Raw genomic sequence first — 21,184 nt, 5'->3', positions numbered from 1 at the left:
TTTATCTTCTGTAATGCACTTACAAAAACAAAAATGTCATACATTCTGGATTCATTACAAAGCAACAGAAATATTGCAAGCCTTTTTATTATTCTAATATTGCTGATTATGGCTTACATCTTAAGAAAACTCAAAAATCCTATCTCAAAATATTAGAATGTCATGAAAAAGTCATTTTTGTTTTTTCAGTTGCATTACAGAAGATAAAGAACTTTATCACAATATTCTAATTTTCTGAGACAGTCCTGTATATACACGCATCTTTACATCTCTTGCTCTCATCCTTTGCATTTTTTATATAGATTTTTTATCCAAATTTTGTACGTTTTTTTTTTATTCCTGATAGAATTCAGTTATTAATCTGGTTAAAATATCATATATAAAATTATACATATATTGGTCTAACTATATAAAATATATTAATATTGCATTTTTACATTATAAATATATATATATATATAGATATATATATATATATATATATATATATAGAGAGAGAGAGAGAGAGAGAGAGAGAGAGAATGAGAGAATGAGAAGGATGTTAAATATATACACATAAAAATATATATACATATACATAAACATACAGTATGATGAATGACATATTGATATATATCTGATTCTTTTTTTTTTTTTGTAATTTTTAGTGCCTTTTTTACATAATTCCGTATAATGGAACCGGCCCATGGGAGCGCACTTGGCAAAGTAGAAATAAAAAGAAGTTGCTGGAATAGGGCCTAAAACTGTCAAAGAAACTTTTTTTTTTTTTTTTAATTCCACAGAATAGAAACAGGTTATTTCTAGTTTGTTTTGGTTTTTTGTTTTTTTCAGATCACCTCCTGACCCCCTCCTCCGCCGTCTCACGACCCCTCAAGGGCCTGAACTCCGACTTAATGCTACTCATCAAGGTATCGGTCGGGAGGATGAATGGAATCGGCGTGAATGGATGATCTTTTCGGGGGCCGGGGGTGCGAGGGGGGAGAACGAGAAGGACAGCGAGTCGGGGAGACAGACAGAGGAAGGATGGGCGGCGAGGAGGAGGAAAGGGGGTGAGGCAGCGAGGAGGGAGGTGTGGAGAAAGAAACAGAGGGCGCCATTAAAGCAGAGGTGAAGCGCCGTGAAAAGAGGAAAACAACAAGATGATTCAGCGTGAAGGGAGAGAGAGCGCGAGAGAGAGGGGGGGGGGGTTGGAGGAAAACAACCTGTCACCTCGCACGGCGCCACTCTGGTGGGGACTACGGTGAGGACACGGAACACACACCCACACACACACACACACACATATACACACACCTTTTGAATGATACTGTTTTATTAGAATACATCCGGACAGAAGGATAATGCAAAGAGCGGGATCTTCCCATCCTTGTGAGGACCCCCCCCACTCCCCCTCAACACGCCAAGCCCCCCCCCCCCACCCAATTACGCCAGTCATTACCAGCGGCCGCCGAAGACCCCCACTTTACTAATGACATGATAACTGTAATTAGAACAAACTGATGGTCCTCCTTTCTGCAGGGTTGGGAAATGAAAAACAATGCAAAAAAAAAAAAAGTCTACGTATGAGTGTGTGTGTTTGTGTGTGTTTGCGTGAGAAAACCAGCTGCAGGTTAATTTGATTAATGCTTATTTGACTCTCCGATGTTTCCGGTCAGGTTCCTGCTCGGCCCAGCAGATAGTCGCTGAACAGAAGTAGTGAACAATATTCTCAAATTCTTGCTTTTGCTTTAAAGGATCTGCATCAACAATTATTTAATATATATACCTGTGTAATAATACGATCATAACGGAAATAACAGAATCGCCTCCTGTTGATCTTGGAATTAGCATCTATTCTTAGTGGCACTGTTGTGTAAGAAAAATATTTAAAAAAAAAATAAAAAAAAATTAAAATGTTTTTACCAAACAAGGAGGTGTGTTTGTGTCAAAAGCTATCATTACACGCTTACGCACAATCAAGCTGTTTTCTATTTTTGTATTTCTGGAAAGGTTTCTGGAATGTGGGCACATTGTTTTGTTGTTGTTTTTTTTATAACTGGAGAATAACACAATTGTAACATCGCTGACATCAATTTGGCATTAGCATTTATTCTTAGCTGCTCTGTTGTGTAAAACAAAGCAAACAAAAAAAAAATACTGGTTGAAACCAAACAAGCAGGTGTGTGTGTGTGTGTGTGTGTGTGTCAGTGCCTGTTATTAGACAGTTACAAACACTCAACATGTTTCTTTCTATTTCTCAAAAAGTGTCAGGACCGCATGCACAAACAATTATTTTTAATACCTAATATAACATGATAATAGTATGTAAAAACATATTACCTATCTTGTTTTAAGATATCAGATTTGAACTTGAAATTGGCATCTATCTATAAAAAAGTTAGAAAAAAATTACTGGTTGAAGCCAAATGAGGAAGTGTGTATCAGGGGTTTGTTTTAATTATATCAAAAATTAACTGGAGTGAGTGACAATAAGTTCTTTTTCCAAATCGGCTACCGTTTAAAGGCGGGCAGGCTTGCGCGAGTGGTCATTTTGATCACACACACACACACACACACACACACACACACACACACACACACACACACACACACACACACACACACACACACACATACGGGTATTAAGAGGTATTGATTGAAAACAAAGTAAGTTCACACCTCCTGTCGCCACCTAATGTTGAAGGAGGCGACTGCAGTGTGTGTGTGTGTGTGTGTGTGTGTGTGTGTGTGTGTAAAACATTAAGCACAAACACAAAGAATACATTAGGTGACCCGTCGCCCCGACATGTTATTACCTGCAAAACAGGAAATGGAGACATTTCCTGTCTGGCCAGCTGATGCGAACGCGTTCAATAAATGCAGGTTTACCGCAGGTGGCTCCACTCAACTACCGCTTTTCACACACACACACACACACACACACACACACACACACACACACACTCAGCTGCCTTCCTCTTATTTGGCTTAATGCCCCCAATGCTCTTTCCTTCCCCCTCGCCGCTCCTGTTCTCGCCCACTTTTTTTTCATCTTGCACAATCTCTCATTATTACTTTCTCCTGTTCGCCATCTCTCCCTTTCTCATTCTTTCTCTCTCTGTTCGCCACCCACAATCGTTTTTTCCCGCCCTCAGTATCAGCTGATCGTGGACGTGGCCGGACAGGAAAAATTTGCGCGAGTTGATCTGGCTTTCTCTCAACACTGGCGGCGCTCCGACGCCCCCCGACCGATGCAACGTTCAATCAAAACTAACAACGCGACCTTTGACCCCCCTACTCTCTCCCGAGGGGGGCTTCGGTGCCAATCTTTTCAGATGTAACTTGATTGGAGGACGCGAGATCTCGCCTTCGCCTCAGGGGGGAGTTTCCATGTCACGTTTCCATGACAACGAAGATGATTATACATAAAAATGGGAAAAAGCAACCCATGGAATGAAGAGCGATGGTCATTTCGCCGCCTCAACGAAGCGCACTCAGTGCCTGTCTCGCACCCCCCCCACCTCCTCATCCACTCCGAAACGCAATTGTTAGTTGTTGATCCTGTGCGCCAAGTGCGCGACCTTTGACCTCGGCGACTCCGGTGGCCTCGGTACCATTTTCATTAGACGTGAAATGGCGCGACTTAAAAAAACGATACGAATCAGCGTTTGCAGTGGTTCTTTTATCAGTTGGCACTCACATGACCCGGATGTGTGTTTCCTGGCTCGTTTCCACGACGACCAAGATGTCACAAGATACATTGGAAATGGATAAGTGACACCAGAATGTGAGTGTCATTCTAGCATCCCACCGTTTTAGCATTAGCGCCGCCCTCTGGTTACGATCAACTGAGCGCACTCGTTTCCGGTACCGGCGGGAAGACGGCGCCCGAGGAGACCCGTCTTGAAATTTCTGGTGTCAAAAATAAGAATTTGAACCTTCCTGGCGAACGTGCGACCTTTGACCTCAGCCTAGCGCAACAGACATAGCGCTACGTAGCATAAAAACACATATCGGCTCATCCAATCCGCTTGCGGTGACAATTCTCACCGGGGCTCTGACAAGTTTCCATGACGACGAAGATGCCGCACGAAAACAGGAACCGGCTGGTTTATCTCTTTTGCATTATTCACATGAACTCGTCACCATCCACACAGAGTACACCCGGTCTCCGCGACGCCGTGGCGGCGGAGGGAAGCCGCCCCCCCCCTACTTCCCCACCGCGCGGCACCTTCCGTCCTGTTTCATCATCAAGCGTATTCCGGCGCGGGCCGCTACGGAGGCAGACAGCCGGTCTTGAGTGGCCAATTACGTCCGTTTATCTCCCTTCCAGGCGCGGCTGCGATCAAACGGAATGAAGAAACAGGATCAAACAGCGGGGCTGGAAAAATCGCTCTTCCGCTTCGCTCGCTTCTTCCTCGCCGCTTCCCCCCGACCCGCTTCCTCCCTCCTCCTCCTCCTGTATGCCTGCGTATTAACACATACCTACACATCTCACAATGCTTCCCTCAACCGTATCTAAGTAGCGGGGTCTGTGAAAGTTTACTGCTGAGGGAGCTTCTCGTGTGTGTGTGTGTTTAGCTCCGGAGAAATCACCTTCAAGGGGAGTTTCCAGGCAAAGTTAAAGAGCGGCAGTGTGTTGCCGTCTATTTTTACGCAGAAGCAGGCAGGCAATGGAGCTTTTAAGGAGGTGAATTTTCCCTTCATCCCTCCATCTCTCCGTCCATCCATCCTGAGTCACGCTCCCGTTAAAAGGGTCAAATCACCTCTGACCCCCCCGGCCCAGATCTAAGAAATAAAAGCAGGGGGGCTCATGGAGAGGTGAAACCCTGACTTGAAGAAAGAATGTCACCACTGTTATTTCTTTTTATTTTTTTTAAAGTGATATTTGGTGGCCGGGAGTGAAGGGGGGGGGGGGGTCAATCTGAGTCACAGGATCTCCAAATCCCCCCCGATGGGCCCTGAATCAATAAAAAAAAACAAAATTTGCTTCCCCACAGCTCTCTATATAATAGGATCCCTTATTAATTACGATAGATAGATAGATAGATAGATAGATAGATAGATAGATAGATAGATAGATAGATAGATAGATAGATAGATAGATAGATAGATAGATAGATAGATAGATAGATAGATAGATAGATAGATAGATAGATAGATAGATAGGCAACAGCTCTAAGGTCGCAAAACTGTAAGGCAAGTCACTTTTGTGAGGGAATGTGTGTGTGTGTGTGTGTGTTTTTGGTGTGGGGGTGCGGACGTCCGCGCGTCCGGGACACCGGGACATACAAGAGTACTCCCAGCGATTAAAAAAATAAAATAAAAATACGTAACCTCACGCAAGTGTATCAAATTATTATTATTATTTTAATTTATTTATTTATTTATTTGTTTATTTATTTATCTATCTAATCAACGTGTCACGTGGAAAAACAAACTAAACATAGAGCGATCGATATGATCATCGATCGATCATCATCGATTAGATGACAGAGAGCGAGAGAAAGATGTAACAGGTGATTTTTTTTCGCTGGGGGGAGTCTGTCACCTCTGCCGTCTCCACCTGAACTTTCCCACGTAAAGAAGAAAAAAAAAAAAAAAAGCGTCCGTAACCATGGAAACGGCCACTTCGGTGACACTCCGGCTTTAAGTTGTCCGAGAGTTGAATCAATCAATCAATAAATATTTGATTAAATAAATGACACAGTAAATAAATGAGTGAGAGAGGGAGAAAACGGACAGTTTGATTTTTTTTCTTTTTTATATTTTTATATTTGGCGTGACCCCGTGGGTTTCGTGGGGGTCGGCGATGTGTCAAACTCACCTCCGTCCTCCGCCGCGGCCGCCGTGGGCAGGAGCACCGCCAGGAAACATCCACCGAGCCAGGCGAGTAAATCCATCTCTTGTCGCCCCCCCCCCCCCCCAACTTCAAGCCAACCTCCCGGAGGAGTTCTTTCAAAAAGAAAAAAAAAATGAAAAAATTGAAAAATGTGTATTGCAAAAAAAAAAATTAAAATATAAGTTGTAAAAAAATTGAAAAAAAAAAAAAAAACGAAATCACCACTCTCCCTCTGAGCCTCCCTCCCTTCTCCTCTGTCTTCTCTTCTCACCGAGCGCAACACGAGGTTCGTCCGCGCGCGCGTGTGCGTGGAAGTGTGTATCCGGAGATATCTTACTAAAAAAAATAATAATAAAATTAAAAATAAATAAGATCCAACTCCGGGTGCGTAAAAGGAAAACGGGTGTTTTTCCCCCTCCCGGTCCGGTCAGGGCGACGCGCACCGGGACGCAGAGCTCATCCGCGCCGGATCACGGGTGAGAAAATCACGGGTGGGAGCCATCATGGGGGTTCTGGAGTGGGGATCGGGGTCGAGAGGAGGAGGAGGAGGAGGAGGGGGGGTGACAGGAGCGTCCACCGATCGTCTCCCGTGGAAAAGTCTCGGTTCTCCTCCGGCGGACTTAAACTACCGGCGCATCACCGCCTCCCCTTCCGCCGCGCAACTACTTCTATAAAAACAATATAAATATATCTTTTATAATCCCACACTGGGTGAAGGGAAGGGGAGAAGAAGGAGGGAGAGGAGGTCTATCTCAGGTGTGCGTGGAAGTGGGTGGGGGGGTTAAAAAAAAAAAAGAGTCCGATCGCTGCGTGGAGAAGCGTCTCCGTGCGTAAAAGGCGGAGGAGAGGAAGGAGAAAAAGAAGGAGGAGGAAGAGGAAGAGTCGTGCAGCCGCTCCGCGCTCCTCTTGCAGACTCACACTTTATTCACTTAAACACGCTCGTCTCCTTCCCGCTCCCCTCCTCTTCCTCTCTCTCTCTCTCCCTCCCTCTCTCTTTCTCTCTCTCTCTCTCCGTGCGCTCCTTCCTTCCCCTCCGGTCTCAGCCGGGGGTTTGTGACAGCGCAGCCCCTCTGCAGGACCGCTCACTCGGTCCCCGCCACCCTCCCACTCCCACTCCCACTCCGTCACTCCCTCCACCCCTGTCGCCGTGCACGCCGTGCACGCCGTGCACGCGTCTCGGATTACAGTAGGCATACTCGGCCCCGCCTCCATGAACCCCCTCCAAACCTCCACCCGATTAACGCGCAGTTTTATTCCTCTCTCTCTCTTTCTCTTTTTCTCAGGTGCTCCCCCTCCTCATCCTCCTCCTTCTCTATTTTACTTCTTTTTTTTTTTATTTGCGTTAAAACGCTAACTAAAACGAGGGCGGGGGAGGGGGATTTGTTGCAATGAGTAGTTTAATTAATCTTCATCGCGGCTCATTAAAAATAAATAAATAAATAAACATTAGATTTCTGTTCTGGAGTCTATCCGGAGAACATTGTTTCTCCCACTCGTGTTTTTTTTTTTTTTTTTTAACTAAAATGTTTCACTTTTTTTTCCGATGAAATGAAATTAAGCGGCTCTGTTACTGCGCCACTGTACGCAGGGGCGGATCAACGCACGGGGACGTTCAACGGGCACACGCTCGAAACGGGGCCCCAACACTTCGCTATTTTTTTTTAAATGTAATTTCTTTAACATTTAACTGAATACATTTGGCTAACTTACTTAAAATGGTTTCAAAAAATTAATGGGAATGTTTCTTCTTTTTCAATTTCAGACAAATTTTCAAGTGAAATTTTGGCTCATGATTATTTCAACCTTTTTTTGATAGTTTTTTTTTGTTATTAGATGTTTTGGCAGATTTTTTTCTTTCTTTTTTTTTTTTTAAAGTCCAGTAACTATTACAGATACACAGTTATTTTTAATTCTTTGAAAAGTTTTCGATTCATTCAATCATTCGCTTGTTTGTTTGTTGATTCATTCATTATCTGTTACTGAGAACATGCAATCCCCAAAGGCCCCTTTTGGGAATTGAACCAGAAACGCCCTTGCTGTGAGGCACTCATCTCCGCACCCCCTAACTTTTGCAAATATGCAGATTTATTTAATATCCGAGAGATTCGTGAATAAGTGACACGTGCTTTTATGGAAACAGGCAGATTTGTGCCTGACAAGGCCACGTGGCTCAAACAGAATCGTAAAAAGAGGAACCGGATGGACAGCAACTTCATGGTGACACACACACGCACACACACACATGGAGTTTATAAGAGTGGATGTAGCTCCTAAATCCAAATGACACCTCTAAGCTGTAATCCCTCTAATGGCCACTAGGGGGAGTAACTACCAGGATGCATTTCGATGTTTGTAAATAAAGCTCTAGCAGAGAAGGGAAATCAAAACAAATGATCACTGTAATGTTGCCCTAAGACGTTCAAGGCTCAGCAAATCTCTGCCACCTCGCTTTCAAGCGCTCGGATTATGATCGGAGCGGACGCTGGAGGCGGGTTGGGGTTCAGAGCTCGCTGTCAATCACCTCAGAGAGAGGCGCTCCACCACGGCTCCTCTATCGTCCAAATATAGCATCCTGAAAACCGACGCGGTCAAAATGTAGAAACCCTCAAAACCCAAGAGCAAGAAACCAAAGGGTGATGTAATCTGAAAATAAGGGAACCAAAGCAGCGAGGGGACAATACAGCAGGGAAATAGACTAGATAGACTGATAGATAGACTGATAGATAGATAGACAGATAGACAGATAGACAGATAGATAGATGTCTACTCTACTGTCAATATGTGTAACATACATATATGTATATATTTATAAAATAATGCGGCACCCATCAATTAAATTCATTCATTCATCATCGAAACACCTTATCCTGCACCAACAATCAGTAGAGACAGATAACAGTTCGCTTCCTCATACAACTTTCACACTTTTACAGAAACACACACACACACACACACACACGTAAAATGCTAGTATGCATTGCTATGTGCAAAGAATGTTCCTGTGGCAATAACCCTGATTTATACACATAAATACTACACGAAGTCATATACATGTACTTGTAAATAAATATGTATATACATTACATATATTTTTTACTTTATTTTTGTTTATTTCTTCTGATCTTTACCTTTTTTTATTTCATTTTTATCATTTGCCATTTTATTCTTATTTTTATATAGAGTTCTATTTTGATGCTTCTCCCATTTCTGAGAGCAGGAGCTGCTTTACACAAAAATCAATTTCCCCATTGGAGATCAATAAAGGATTCGGATTCTGTTATTGATATGCTACCGATTAGCGAGCACTTATCCAAGCATGTGAGGACTGTAATTATTTTGTGAATCTCTAATACATTATACCCATTGTACAGAAATGAAGACACTATTCATTCCTATATCGCCGGCCGCTCCTAAATAGTCAGGATGGAGTTAAAATGCGCAAAAAAAAAAAAAAAAGAACTCGGATCTCAGGAGGTCAAAGTTGTCTTTGGCGTGAACGTTTATTTTTCTAAATTATAGCATGAGTTGAAGAAAAAGCACAGTATGATTTGAGGACATGCTGTCAATCAGAGGGGATGGAGGGCGCTCCGCCGCCAGCTCCCCTCCATCCAAATATAGCATCCCGAAAACCAACACGGTTCTAAATGCAAAGGGTGTGTGGGGTTTGGTGGGATGGGGGGGGGTGATGTCATCCCAGCGACATGCACTTTTGTTTACACACCCAGCGTGACACATAGAAACAAAAGGCTTGTCGAGTAGAGAGCAGCCAGATGGTAGCATTGCGCAGAAGTAGTCGTTTATGAACGCTGTGGCATGCCTTAACTGGTGGTCACCGATGTGCACGTGTGTGCACGTGCATGCGGCGTGCTACCCATAGTGTATCAGCGGCCCGTGAAAGCTTGTTATAAAGGGAGAAAAATCAAAAAAATCCAAACAAAACCCGGCCTGTGGCACGGCGTTCCCAGGACACACCCTGCGCACAATCGCACGCAGATGCGAATGCAGACCATAATGACACGGCGGCGCCGGCCCTCCGAGTAAAACCGATGTGAGGTTCCCCCCCCCCCCCCCTTCAGGGGAAACGCCGTCCAACGCCCTCACGCCCTGGGTTGGCTCCTCCACCCCTCCGTTTGCCACGTTCCTGCCCGGTTGCCCCTTCGCCAGTCCCGAAAAGATAACTTTCACATCACCGCCTCACAAATCCTAGCATTCACCCGTTCAGACGCCAGTGCGAGGCGCCGAACCGCCTTGGCGGGAGATACCTGGAGTTCTTGCCCGAGGACAATTCGACGTGAGGATGTGAGGAAGTCGGCAATCGAACCGCCAACCCTCTGAAAAAAAGAGACCACTGCGCCACCAACTCTAGCAATGCAACAAATAAAATCTATTGACAAATAACAATATATACACACACATATGTATATATATGGATGTACATGGATGATGTGTGTATATAAATTCATATGTATGTGTTTATATATCTGTGTGTCTTGATATACTCATATACTGTATATTTATATACTCACATAACATATGCATACATACATACATATTGTATATACAAATAAAAATGCATATCTTAGATAGATAGATAGATAGATAGATAGATAGATAGATAGATAGATAGATAGATAGATGTGTATATAAATATTTATGTATATGTGTCTGTCTTGAAATAAGTGTTTTGATATGCATATGTGCTGTACATTTATATATACTCACTTTCATATTGATACATACATACTGTATATGCAAATATTATGTGTGTGCACATATTTAAATGTATAAACACGCACATATATGTGTGTGTACGTGTGTGTGTGATGCTTAATTCACACCATAGAGGAAAAAATCAGAGACAGGAGTTAAGGAAATACATCTCAGGAAGATTCGCAAAATAAAACTACACAAAAATCAGTTGGACACGTCTTGATATGTCTGCCAGAGGGATTAAGTTATGTTTCCATGACGGACCTCGATATGTGTGTGTTTGTGAGACAGAGAGAGTAAGATAAGTGTACTGCCACCCCCTCATTCCTCATGCCCCCATAACCCCGTCGTCTGACCCCCCTCAACCTGTCCCTCTCACCACTTGTGTCCCCCCCCCCCCCCCGGCTGAAACCCAACCCTGCCCGACCCGCCGCAGTCCGCCAACGCTCACGACGCTGTGGACGGAGCCATCAGACGGACGCCCGGCGCCCTCATTCATTCATCTCCAGCTCGGAACCGGGAAAATGAGCCGTTGATTCCGGCTCTGAATCGGCCGACGAATTATCTGCGGTCGTGTTATCGTACGACGGTGTTTCCATGTGGACATTTCAGTGCGGCTCCTAAAAATCAAACATTCATCCATTCATTTTCTACACCTGCAGGAGGGGTGGTGGGGGCTGGGAATGGGTTGGAGTCCGTCCCAGCTGTCACTGGGTTAAACCTGGACTGGTCGCCAGTCCATCACAGGGTCACATATATCGCGCTCATTCACACGTCCTTCGGGACATACAACTATTGACTCTCACAACAAACGGAGACGTGCAACCATTCACTCGTTCACGGGTCTCTGATGAAGCTACTGCGCGTGATTGGATCGTGGAAGGAAAGCCATGAAAACTAGGGATCTTCTTGCTGCAGAAGTGCTAGCCATCGCGTAACCGCTCGCTGCTAATTCCGTCATCTGAAAGCCAAATCACAGACACTCTCCAGGAGGGTGCAAAGATGCTCAGTTTAGCACCGGCACCAGTGTGACGCTATAGCTTAGGAGTGTTGTAGGATTATTCGACTCCAGAAATGCACCGACCATGAGCCGGAGCATCATGTTTTTGCACCAGCCCCCACCGGCCGTCAGTCAAATGCAAGTGAGATCGTCTGACTCCAAAACGAGTCCTGCAGTCCAGCTAATGGAGCTAACAGGATCGCTAACAGAGCTAACAGCTAGATACGATTTCCCCCGAGGCAAAATGATTGGATACGGCTTGCATCCCTTCTCATGGCGCATATTTTAAAATTGGGGGGGAACCGTGTTTAATCGCAAGCTAAACGTCAGCCATCCGGAGGTATTTTTAAAAAATGTATGTCGAGCCGCAGCAACTACGCTTAGACAGATTTCTAAATGAGCACTTCGGTTGAATAAAAAAAAAAAAATGCCATTGACAATGAATGTGTGTGAATTCACACGCACGCATACATTCCGGACTTTCCCTTTCACGCATTCTTTTGGATAACTTACAGCGGCGTGTTTCACCAGGGGGGGTTTGGGGGTTAGTCCCGGGCATTTTTTTCTGCCTCAGCAAGCAGCGGACTGAGTTTCCCTGAACTTATCATGCTGACATCACTGCTACACCGTAAACAATTCCGGGAGGCCGAGGCAGGAGGTAAATCAGGGCAGCCGTACGGTTTATCCTCTTTTGCTCAGTTTTTGCTAATGATAGAATGCGACTCAGACATCTCTTTGGTTTCTTTGAGCCAAAATGGCGGAATCCCGATGTCTGGATCGCTGGGAAAAAGGATATCTTGAATAAAAATAAACGGTCTGGACCATCCTATCTGTGTTTTTTTTTTTTTTTTTTTTTTTAAATTAAGTGTGAAAAGAAAAATCAAAAAGGAAAAATGGCTCGAGGGTGTATTGATAATGATTAACAACGTAAATTTGAGATATATGATGAAACGTTCTTGAGCAGAGCAATGGCACAATTAATCAAATTTGTACTTAATCGGTTCTCGCTTCATGCTTTTATGATAAAAAGGCATCTGCGGTGTCTTCGCACCCGAAACTGTGGAAGGCAAACCTTTAGGCAAACATTGCTCTGACAAAACTGAATAATTTGAATTGAGGCCACAAGTTGAAAGTGAAAGTTGAAATTACGAGGTTTTCTAAAGTTACTCTAAAGTTCCTGGTAAGCCTTCAATGGGAAGTCATGTTTGTACTCAATGTTAAATACGAATATGTTCGTTTGTGGGGAATCAGTGGAGCACCAACTCCCCTGCCGTCCCCATGTTCGTTATGAAACAAAGTGCCGAACTTGGAAGTGAACTCTCTCTCTATATATATATATATTATTGAAAATAAAATTAATAATATAATAAGAATACTTCAACAATAATAATGTTAATAATAAGACTATAACTGCTAATAATAATTTGAATAATAAGAATACGGCTGCTTACAATAATAACAATAATGCCAATAGCAACATAAACAAATAAATAAAACATACCATACTGCATGTCTTCTCTCTCTTATTTTTAGTTAACCAAACAAATCTCAATATTAATGTAGCGCTCTTTCAGCTGCTGAGACAGACTTTTGTGCATCTTTCCATCGGGGTTTGACGTAACCGCGGCATCTTGACTGCCTGTTTTTTTGTCTAATATCTGCTGGGCGTGGATGTGGTACTTTAATCAGGAAGTGCTTAGGTGAAAGGAAAACTACTTCCTGTAGAATGTGAAGACCACTTCCTGTCATTCAATTGTCCCGTCTCGGGTGTGTTTGGACTCGAACTTCCCATCGAGAGGCCAATGTGTTGTTTAGAGTCCTCCATCTTGAGCAGCAGTGGTGCACCAAACTGCACCAACGAGTGGAACAAGGGGATTTTATACCACCACTTGAAAAAATGATCACGCGAATTAATCAATCCGGATTAACCTGTTAATTTACAATGTAAATCTCAAAAAGAAATCTGCATACGTGTGACGCCGGATGTTTGACGCACCGGTCACAAGATTGCCAGGGAAAGAAGCATTGGTCAACTGACGGATTGATAAATATCACAATTACACTCACGTCTATATTAATTCTCAACACTTGTTCATTTGTAGCGGCAGCTCAGCTTTCAACAACCTCCTCCTCATCGGCCATTTAAATCATCTTGAACGCTTTTCCTCGTGTTTAACCCCCCCCCCCCCCCCCTCCACCCCCGCTTAACTTGCTTGCATCACATTTTGTTGCAACTGATCAGTCATCCAGACTCCGCTGTTTTGTTTCCTGTTAGTTTATCACTTGACATTCTGGCGCTACCCGCTGGCTGCCCTTGAACCAGAGACTTGGGATTTCTTAGAGAGGACTTAATTCAACCAATACATTTTCGGATCGCCTGCAATTAAAAGCCCCCCACCAAAAAATGTAATTTCTCCCTTTTGCTGTTTTTTCCGCATGGACGTGCGGCGTCGCCATGGCGCCTGCAGCTCGACTTCAAGCCGGACAACCTTCCTGCTTTTATCTCCCCGTTTCATTATCCTCCTTTAGACCTCCATTTAGTCCTCATATCGGTGAAACTCATTTTCAAAAAAACAAGCTTTTAAATTATAAAAGTTATTTTCCTCATTGCATTGATTTCCCTCCCCCTTCTCTACTTTCACCGTGCTTTATGTTATTATTTTTTTTCAGCGGTTTATTTCTGCATAATGCATCCTGCACATCTTGATTTATTAAGCTGAAGTTAAAAAAAAAAAAGGAAAGACTTCAGCTCTTTTATCCGGGCTGCGTTGCATGTGAATCCTAGTTTTGTATCATAATAAATGATTTATAAATCATTTATTTCACAGCATTAGTTGTTAACCAGGCGCATGTGTGTGCGTGTGGCAGTCGCGCACACACACACGTGTTTGTCATTTCGGGACTCTGCAATACATCCAAAGCAATCACGCCGAAATGCCAGCGGCCCGCTGAGACCTCTCCTGATCCATCTTCCCAGGTTAGCGCTATGTTGTGATAGCCGAGGGCCAGCGGCTCTACGTCTGTCAACCGGCCCTCGCCCCTAGCGCACATATGGCGGTCGCCAAAAATGTTTAGCCAAAGGAAACTCTGCCCGCGTCGTTTTTCAGCGCACCGCAGATTTTTCCAGGTCGGTGTGTGTGTGCGCCATCAACCTGTCGGCGCCTCAGAACTCCTGGGAGTTTTCTGCAGGGGCCGCATTCTGTTCGGGTTTTTGCCCGCCGCCCCCCCGGGTTGGGATATCCCCCCGGTACGGCGGTCGGATTTCGTTGTCTTGCTCGCAGGCCGTCCCAGGTTGGGTCCGGGTGAAAGAAAAGCTCGTATAATAATATAATCTTTACATTTAGTGAGTGATGAAGTGTCTGAATGTTCTCAGGTTTCCTCTTGCAGTCCAAAAACATGAGAGAGTGAATGCTTGTATGTCCGTATTTGACGTGTGAATGAAAGGGTGAACGGTCCTTTATCTATATTTGCAGCTCTGCAATCAACTAGCAACCGGTCTGGAGTGTATCACGCCTCTCGTCCAATGAAAACTGGGATATTCCCCGTGCAGTGCAGGATAAACAGTATAGCTAATTAAGGAGTGAATGAATGAATAAAAGAATGAAAATAGACTTGTAGATTTGTTTTACCCCGTGACATTCATGCATATATACCTCCCAGAAGGGCTGACTATATATAACGGCAATCCACACCCACACAAACACACACATGCACACACACACACACACACGCTCCCTGCGGCTTCATCAATAAACTATATTAGCGAGCGCATCTTACGGGAAGCCGCCGTAAATTAGCGTGTCAACAGCTAACATGGCCGCGCTGACGTTCTCACTTAGCAGGAACACACATGTGGGAAGTGTGCACTGATACAGGTCAGCAGATTTTACAGTCGCAACACACACACACAGACACACACAGATGGGCACGTCATAGAAACATGTGGTCAGGGAAAAGTCAATCCAGTGTTAGCTTTAGCCCGTGAATCATATTCACTCACTCGCATGAAGCTAACGCGCTACATGCAAGTACCTCATGTTGTTGTTATTGAGTGTTTTTTAGTATGTGTGGTGAGTAATTGTGTGTGTGTGTGTGTGTGTATGTGTTGTGGTGGTGATAATCACAGTGCAGCCTGTGGAGACCGCAGGGAGTCCACTCAGCTATTAGCAAGGACACAGAGGTGATAGAGTTGCAGACACACACACACACACGCACACGTCCATGGATGGTCCCAGCTGGTCCATTTTATTTTCTTTTTCTTCTCCATGCCATTGATCAAAGTATCTAATTTTTCCCGCCTTCATTTTCCTTTTTTTTCTGCACGTGTATGTTTTTTTCCAATTTCCTCTTTTAATTCTGTTTTTGGTCTTCCCTCTGTCTCAAGACCGGTCACGCATAAACACATATACACACACTTTTGTGTTTCTCTGTGGGGTTGGAGATAAGGATGTCCTCTCTGGATGTTTGACTCAGCTGTTAGCGCAGCGGCAGCAGTTTGTGGCTTAGCGCTCCTCGGCGGGGGGGAAAAAAAGGCGGCTAAAAGATGTCTAACCGACTTTGTAACAATTCTTGTTGCCGAGACGTTGGCGCAAAACTGCCACAGAAGGAATCCATTTCTACATTTTCTTCAAGGAGATTAATTGTCTGACGACGTCAGTCGGCGAGAGCGCGGCTTCCCCTGTCAGTATGGTTACACATTCATTCATTTATTCATTATCTACAACCCTTATCCTGCACTCAGGCTCCCTGGAGCCTATTCCAGCAGTCATTGGGCGAGACGTCCTGGATTGGCCCCTCTGCCATTTACACGTCATCAAGAGACATGCAACCATTCACCCTCTCATCCACGTATCATACACACACACACACACACACACACACATATATATATATATGTATATATGTATGTATACATATACATTGCAGTAGTAAAAATTGATCATTATTATTATTGTAATTATTATCATTATTGTTTTTGTTGTTATTTATATTATTATTATTATTATTATTACCGTAATAATCATAATTATTGTTGTTATAGTTGTTGTTGTTGTTATTGTTATTATTATTTACCTATAACAAAATTTTGAGTAATTTTTCAAACAAAGGAGCTCTGGGGTTTCTACGTTTTTGTTTTTATTTTTTGTTTTGACAGGCAGCGTCAAGTGCCCATGGACATGTATTTTGCTTGTCAAGAGGGCGAAGGGGATCTTTATCCCCCAGATCTGTCCTCCATTGGCCCCCCCACCACCCTGCCCCATGTCCCTGTCTTTTATTATTCTAACCTTGCATCGCTTTATTGGGCATCCCGTTCATCTTTATTTAAAGACAGAAGAAAGAGAGTTTCAGTAATTGGACACTGTACTTTTGAGTGTGGGAGATGTGCGCGTGCACACACACACACACACACACACACACACACACACACACACACACACACACACTTTTCACTATTCATTACCTTCCCCTTGCAGTGACTACAGGCATGTGTATGGTGGTATTGTTGCAGAGGAACAAAAGACAGGGCTGTTTGCGGGCCAGTCGTTCAACTGTAACTCCGCGAGTACAGGGAGATATGGGTCAGTGGTCATCAGCGCGTGGAGACACACACCCACATACACTCACAGGAGTACAAACAAAAACACAGACACACTCGGCGCAAACTCAAACACTTCCTGAGGCTGTTGTTATTGACAAAGTCATTAGACAGAGAGGGACTTGAGGATTTTCAGCATGCTGTCATTTAGAATGTGTGTGTGTGTGTGTGTGTGTGTGTGTGTGTTTGCGTGCGTGGAACGGATTCCTTGGAACATGGAGAGCGCAATAACAGTGGTTTTCTTTGCTGCTGGGGTGGGAGGGGGAATCCCATGTTGTCTTAGATGAAACACACTGATAGGATTATCAGTGACAGCTTAATCATGAACACACACATCACTAACACACACACACTCTCAGACAGACACACACACACACACACAAACAGAGGAGCAGATGTCCGTCTCGTCTGTCATTTAATACGCTTGTTTTATTTAGTAAACGTTTCCTCCTAAACAGGAAGCGGGTGCTCCATTGCAAAGCGACCAATAGGAGGGGAGATACCTCGAGACCTCACAAGGTCACAGGGTCAGAAGGTCGCGGAGCGCTTCTACAAGGAAGGCCCACGATGTACACGCATGTGTAATTAAGTGGGTTCAAACTTGTTATGCCCCAGATTTCTGAGGACTTCTGACTTCTACACCTCCATCCCTACTCTTTTTCTTCCTTCTATTCAGCATTACTGTATGCTAATGGCAACCGTAAATACTCGCACTTGCTTGCTATTTGTGAAAACAATACGTCATTACGCAACAGAAAATACCCCGACTTGCACACACACACAAACACACATTACACACACACATTTGCAAAATCATGTTTATGGAAAAAGAAGGTTTCAATAATGGAATTTAACGCAGATAATCCCAGGCTGCGTTTGCCCGGTTATATTTGCCCGGGGTTTGTTGTTGCAGAGATCATGTTTGGGTGAACAGTGTCCCGTGACTGCGGGTGACACACACACACACACACATACACACATACACCGTGGAGCCCTATTGAGCCTGCAGAGTTCACACACAGCTCACTTCGGGAGCTTTTCTAAAGCTTGCTCGGTAAGGGTGACATTTCCATCTCCTATAGGGGGAAAGAGACGGGAAAATATTTTGACCTTTATGCAACCATATTATAGGATTGGCGGGGAGGGCCGAGGCGGCCGATGGAGAGGCGGCTCAAGTGAAGGGATGAAGAAATGGCCAGGCGCGGAGAAATGCAAGGTGGGGGAAAAAAAAAAAAAAAAAGCGGGGGACACTGTGAACGGGGGATTAGAGGGGGCGGCGGGGGGCAATATTGGAAATAATAGCAGGCAAGGAGGTGAAAAAACAATATTTAAAAAAAGGATAAATAAACAAATAAAAATAGTTTTATTATGTAATGAACCATGTGGCAACAATGCTGTTTGGTGCTCTTTATCTAGAGATTTATTCATTTTCTCTACCGCCTATACGGCCCACACTGGAGCCTATCCCAGCTCTCATTGGGCGAGAGGCCGGGTTTGTCCCGGACCAGCCAATCACAAAGACCGTTCACTCTCTCATTCATATGTTCTATAAGTACATTCATCAGTTTACTCTTATTGAGGGATACAACCATTCACCCTCTCATTCCAGCATCATAATTAAACACATATTTAATAGTTAAACACGTATTAACGGTATAATATCGACATGGTGGGGACTGGCCTGCAAATTTTGCTGCAAATCTTAAAACAATGCAAACCATTCAATTAGCTTTACTGTTTTTATGCCATTAAAACATTGCTATATTCAAGGGGAAACCATGCTGTAGGTTAGGGGGGAACATTCCTAGTGTTACCACAACTGCCACAAGGTGGAGAAACCAATTGCACCTGCCGGGCGTTTCTGTTGCTGCTGCTTAGCAGTTTAACATGTATGGCCGGATTTCCATGTGCTGTTTATTTCTTGTTTTGTTTTGTTTTGTTTTGTTTTGCTGGCATGCCGGCATTCCAGCCCCCGCAGGAAATAATTATGGAGGGAAGGTAAAAGAGAATGTAATTCGGATAAAGGACAGTTGTTGAGATTCTTGGATTAGATAATTTAAATGAAGAGACTGTTTAGTTTGAAACAACAGCAAGTCCCGTTTTCATATATTTTCACACCTGTATACAAATACATATATATTTATGATATTTATGTATATACATATATGTACCCGTTTTTTTCATTGATGGAATTATTCGTGAACGAAAATCCTTTCACTAATAGAGGGATACCAACAATTTTGTCTGTGTGTACCCCCCCCCCACACACACACACACAAATGTAATTTTATTTATTTATTTATTTATGTTTTATTTATGTCTTACGATGTTGTTAGCAGATGATATGTTGGATTATAGTGTTTGTAGACGACATTGTGATCTATGTCCTAGAAAGGAAAAGGCGAGACAGAATACAGGTGTGTGTGTGTGTGTGTGTGAATGACAGGGACCCAACAGGAACAGAGAGTGGAGATCAAGAAAGTGGAGGATTTGAAGTTTTTGTGGTCAATGATCCAGAGCATTGGAGAAGAGGTGGAGAAACACATCCAAGCAGGTTAGAACAGCCAGAGAAAAGAGTCAGCGGAGTGTTATGAGGAGAAGAGGACGCAGAGAAGGTAAGTTGGAGGCAGATGATACCTGAAGGGAGCAGCTGAAAGGAGAAGAAGTCACATATATATATACATATATTTGCATGAGTATATATGCTGTATATATGCAGGGAAAATTCAGTTTTCTCCATCTGGCAGAGATAGAGGAACATGTAGATGGATGGTGGCTTTCTAGAGGAAATCCTATTTTGTCCTCCAAACGGATGGTGTGCCGGATGGCAGGAAAGAAAGTAGGAAGGAAGGAAGGAAGGAAGGAAGGAAGGAAGGAAGGAAGGAAGTGCTTCAAGTGAAATTGCATTTCCTTGGAGGCGGGTAGACTCTCCTCATCACGCCAGCAATCTGCCATGAGGAAATAAGCAGATCCTGAACAGAGGGTGTCCTGGTGTGACTGTATGGAATTGTGTGTGTGTGTGTGTGTGTGTGTGTGTGTGTGTGTGTGTGTGTGTGTGTGTGTGTGTGTGTGTGCAGCAAGGACAGATGAGCAAGGGAAATGAGGGGTGACTACACTGGACTGAAAATTTGATTTGGAGCCGCTGCTTCAATGAGATGGTTGACCGCATCCACTGACACACACACACACACACACACACACACACACACACACACACACACACACTTCCAACTCACACATATTAGAGGACACTAATTGATTGAGGAGCGGTGGTTTTTAGACAACGTCCTGAGAGGGGGGGAGGGATGGGACGGAGGTCGAGTGTGGGGTGTGTGACTGTGAGTGTGAGTGTGTGTGTGTGTGTGTGTGTGTGTGTGTGGGAGGGGGGCACCAGCTGTTCTGTTTCCCAGACCTAGAGTGTGTTAACAGACTCCCAACACACACACACACACACACACACACACACACAGAAGATTGTGCATGTGGCTTGATGACACAGATGCAGACACACACACACATTAAATTGCTATTTTGCAACCCTGACTGAGCACATTGCTATGAAAAAAAAAGACACACACACACACACACACACACACACACACACACACACACACACACACACACACACACACACACTCGCCGTGGGAGTGTAACACACTGGTGTCAGGTCACCTTTAACTCCGCTCCTGTGAACGATGGCGTCCCGTCATTCATCCGTCACGTCAACAGAAACTGGGTCAAAGACGCAGAGATCGACCAAACTGCTGACGCCAGGCGCGAACACACAAGCGCCATTGTCTTTTCGGAATCGTACATATTATTATTAGCTGGGTGAGCTAAAGGCTAAATAACCTCGCTATCAATATCTGGTCAGATGCAACTCATGGGCCTGTCCGAGATTCGGGAATGAATGCATGAAAAACACGAAACCAATCCCGTGGACAGCGGAATATTTTCCGCCCGTAGCAGAAATATAAATGGCATTCTTTCTATAAAAATGATTATAATTACATTTCTGGAGATATCGGGCTGTTTGGAATAGTGTCGCGGAATAGAG

The 21,184-nt window shown here is 44.0% G+C and overlaps 1 protein-coding gene across 2 annotated transcripts in view; it reads right to left on the bottom strand.

The window, feature by feature from the left end:
• Positions 1–6,742, bottom strand: part of LOC147234690 (neuropilin-2-like) — a 116,856-nt gene extending 110,114 nt beyond the window's left edge. For both annotated transcript variants that reach the window (XM_086145296.1, XM_086145297.1), the window contains exon 1: positions 5,807–6,742. In XM_086145296.1, the coding sequence (XP_086001422.1) occupies positions 5,807–5,882 (76 nt within the window). In that variant the 5' untranslated portion in view covers positions 5,883–6,742. The remainder of the gene's footprint in view (positions 1–5,806) is intronic.
• Between the last annotated feature and the right edge of the window lie 14,442 nt (positions 6,743–21,184).

This window comes from Fistularia commersonii, chromosome 4 (genome assembly GCF_037954325.1).
Source record: "Fistularia commersonii isolate RoL2024-O1a breed Wild chromosome 4, RoL_Fcom_v1.0, whole genome shotgun sequence".
In the NCBI taxonomy this organism is placed as follows: Eukaryota; Metazoa; Chordata; class Actinopteri; order Syngnathiformes; family Fistulariidae; genus Fistularia; species Fistularia commersonii.
The sequence above is the reverse complement of the archived record's forward strand: the minus strand, read 5'-3'. Positions and strand labels throughout refer to the sequence as shown.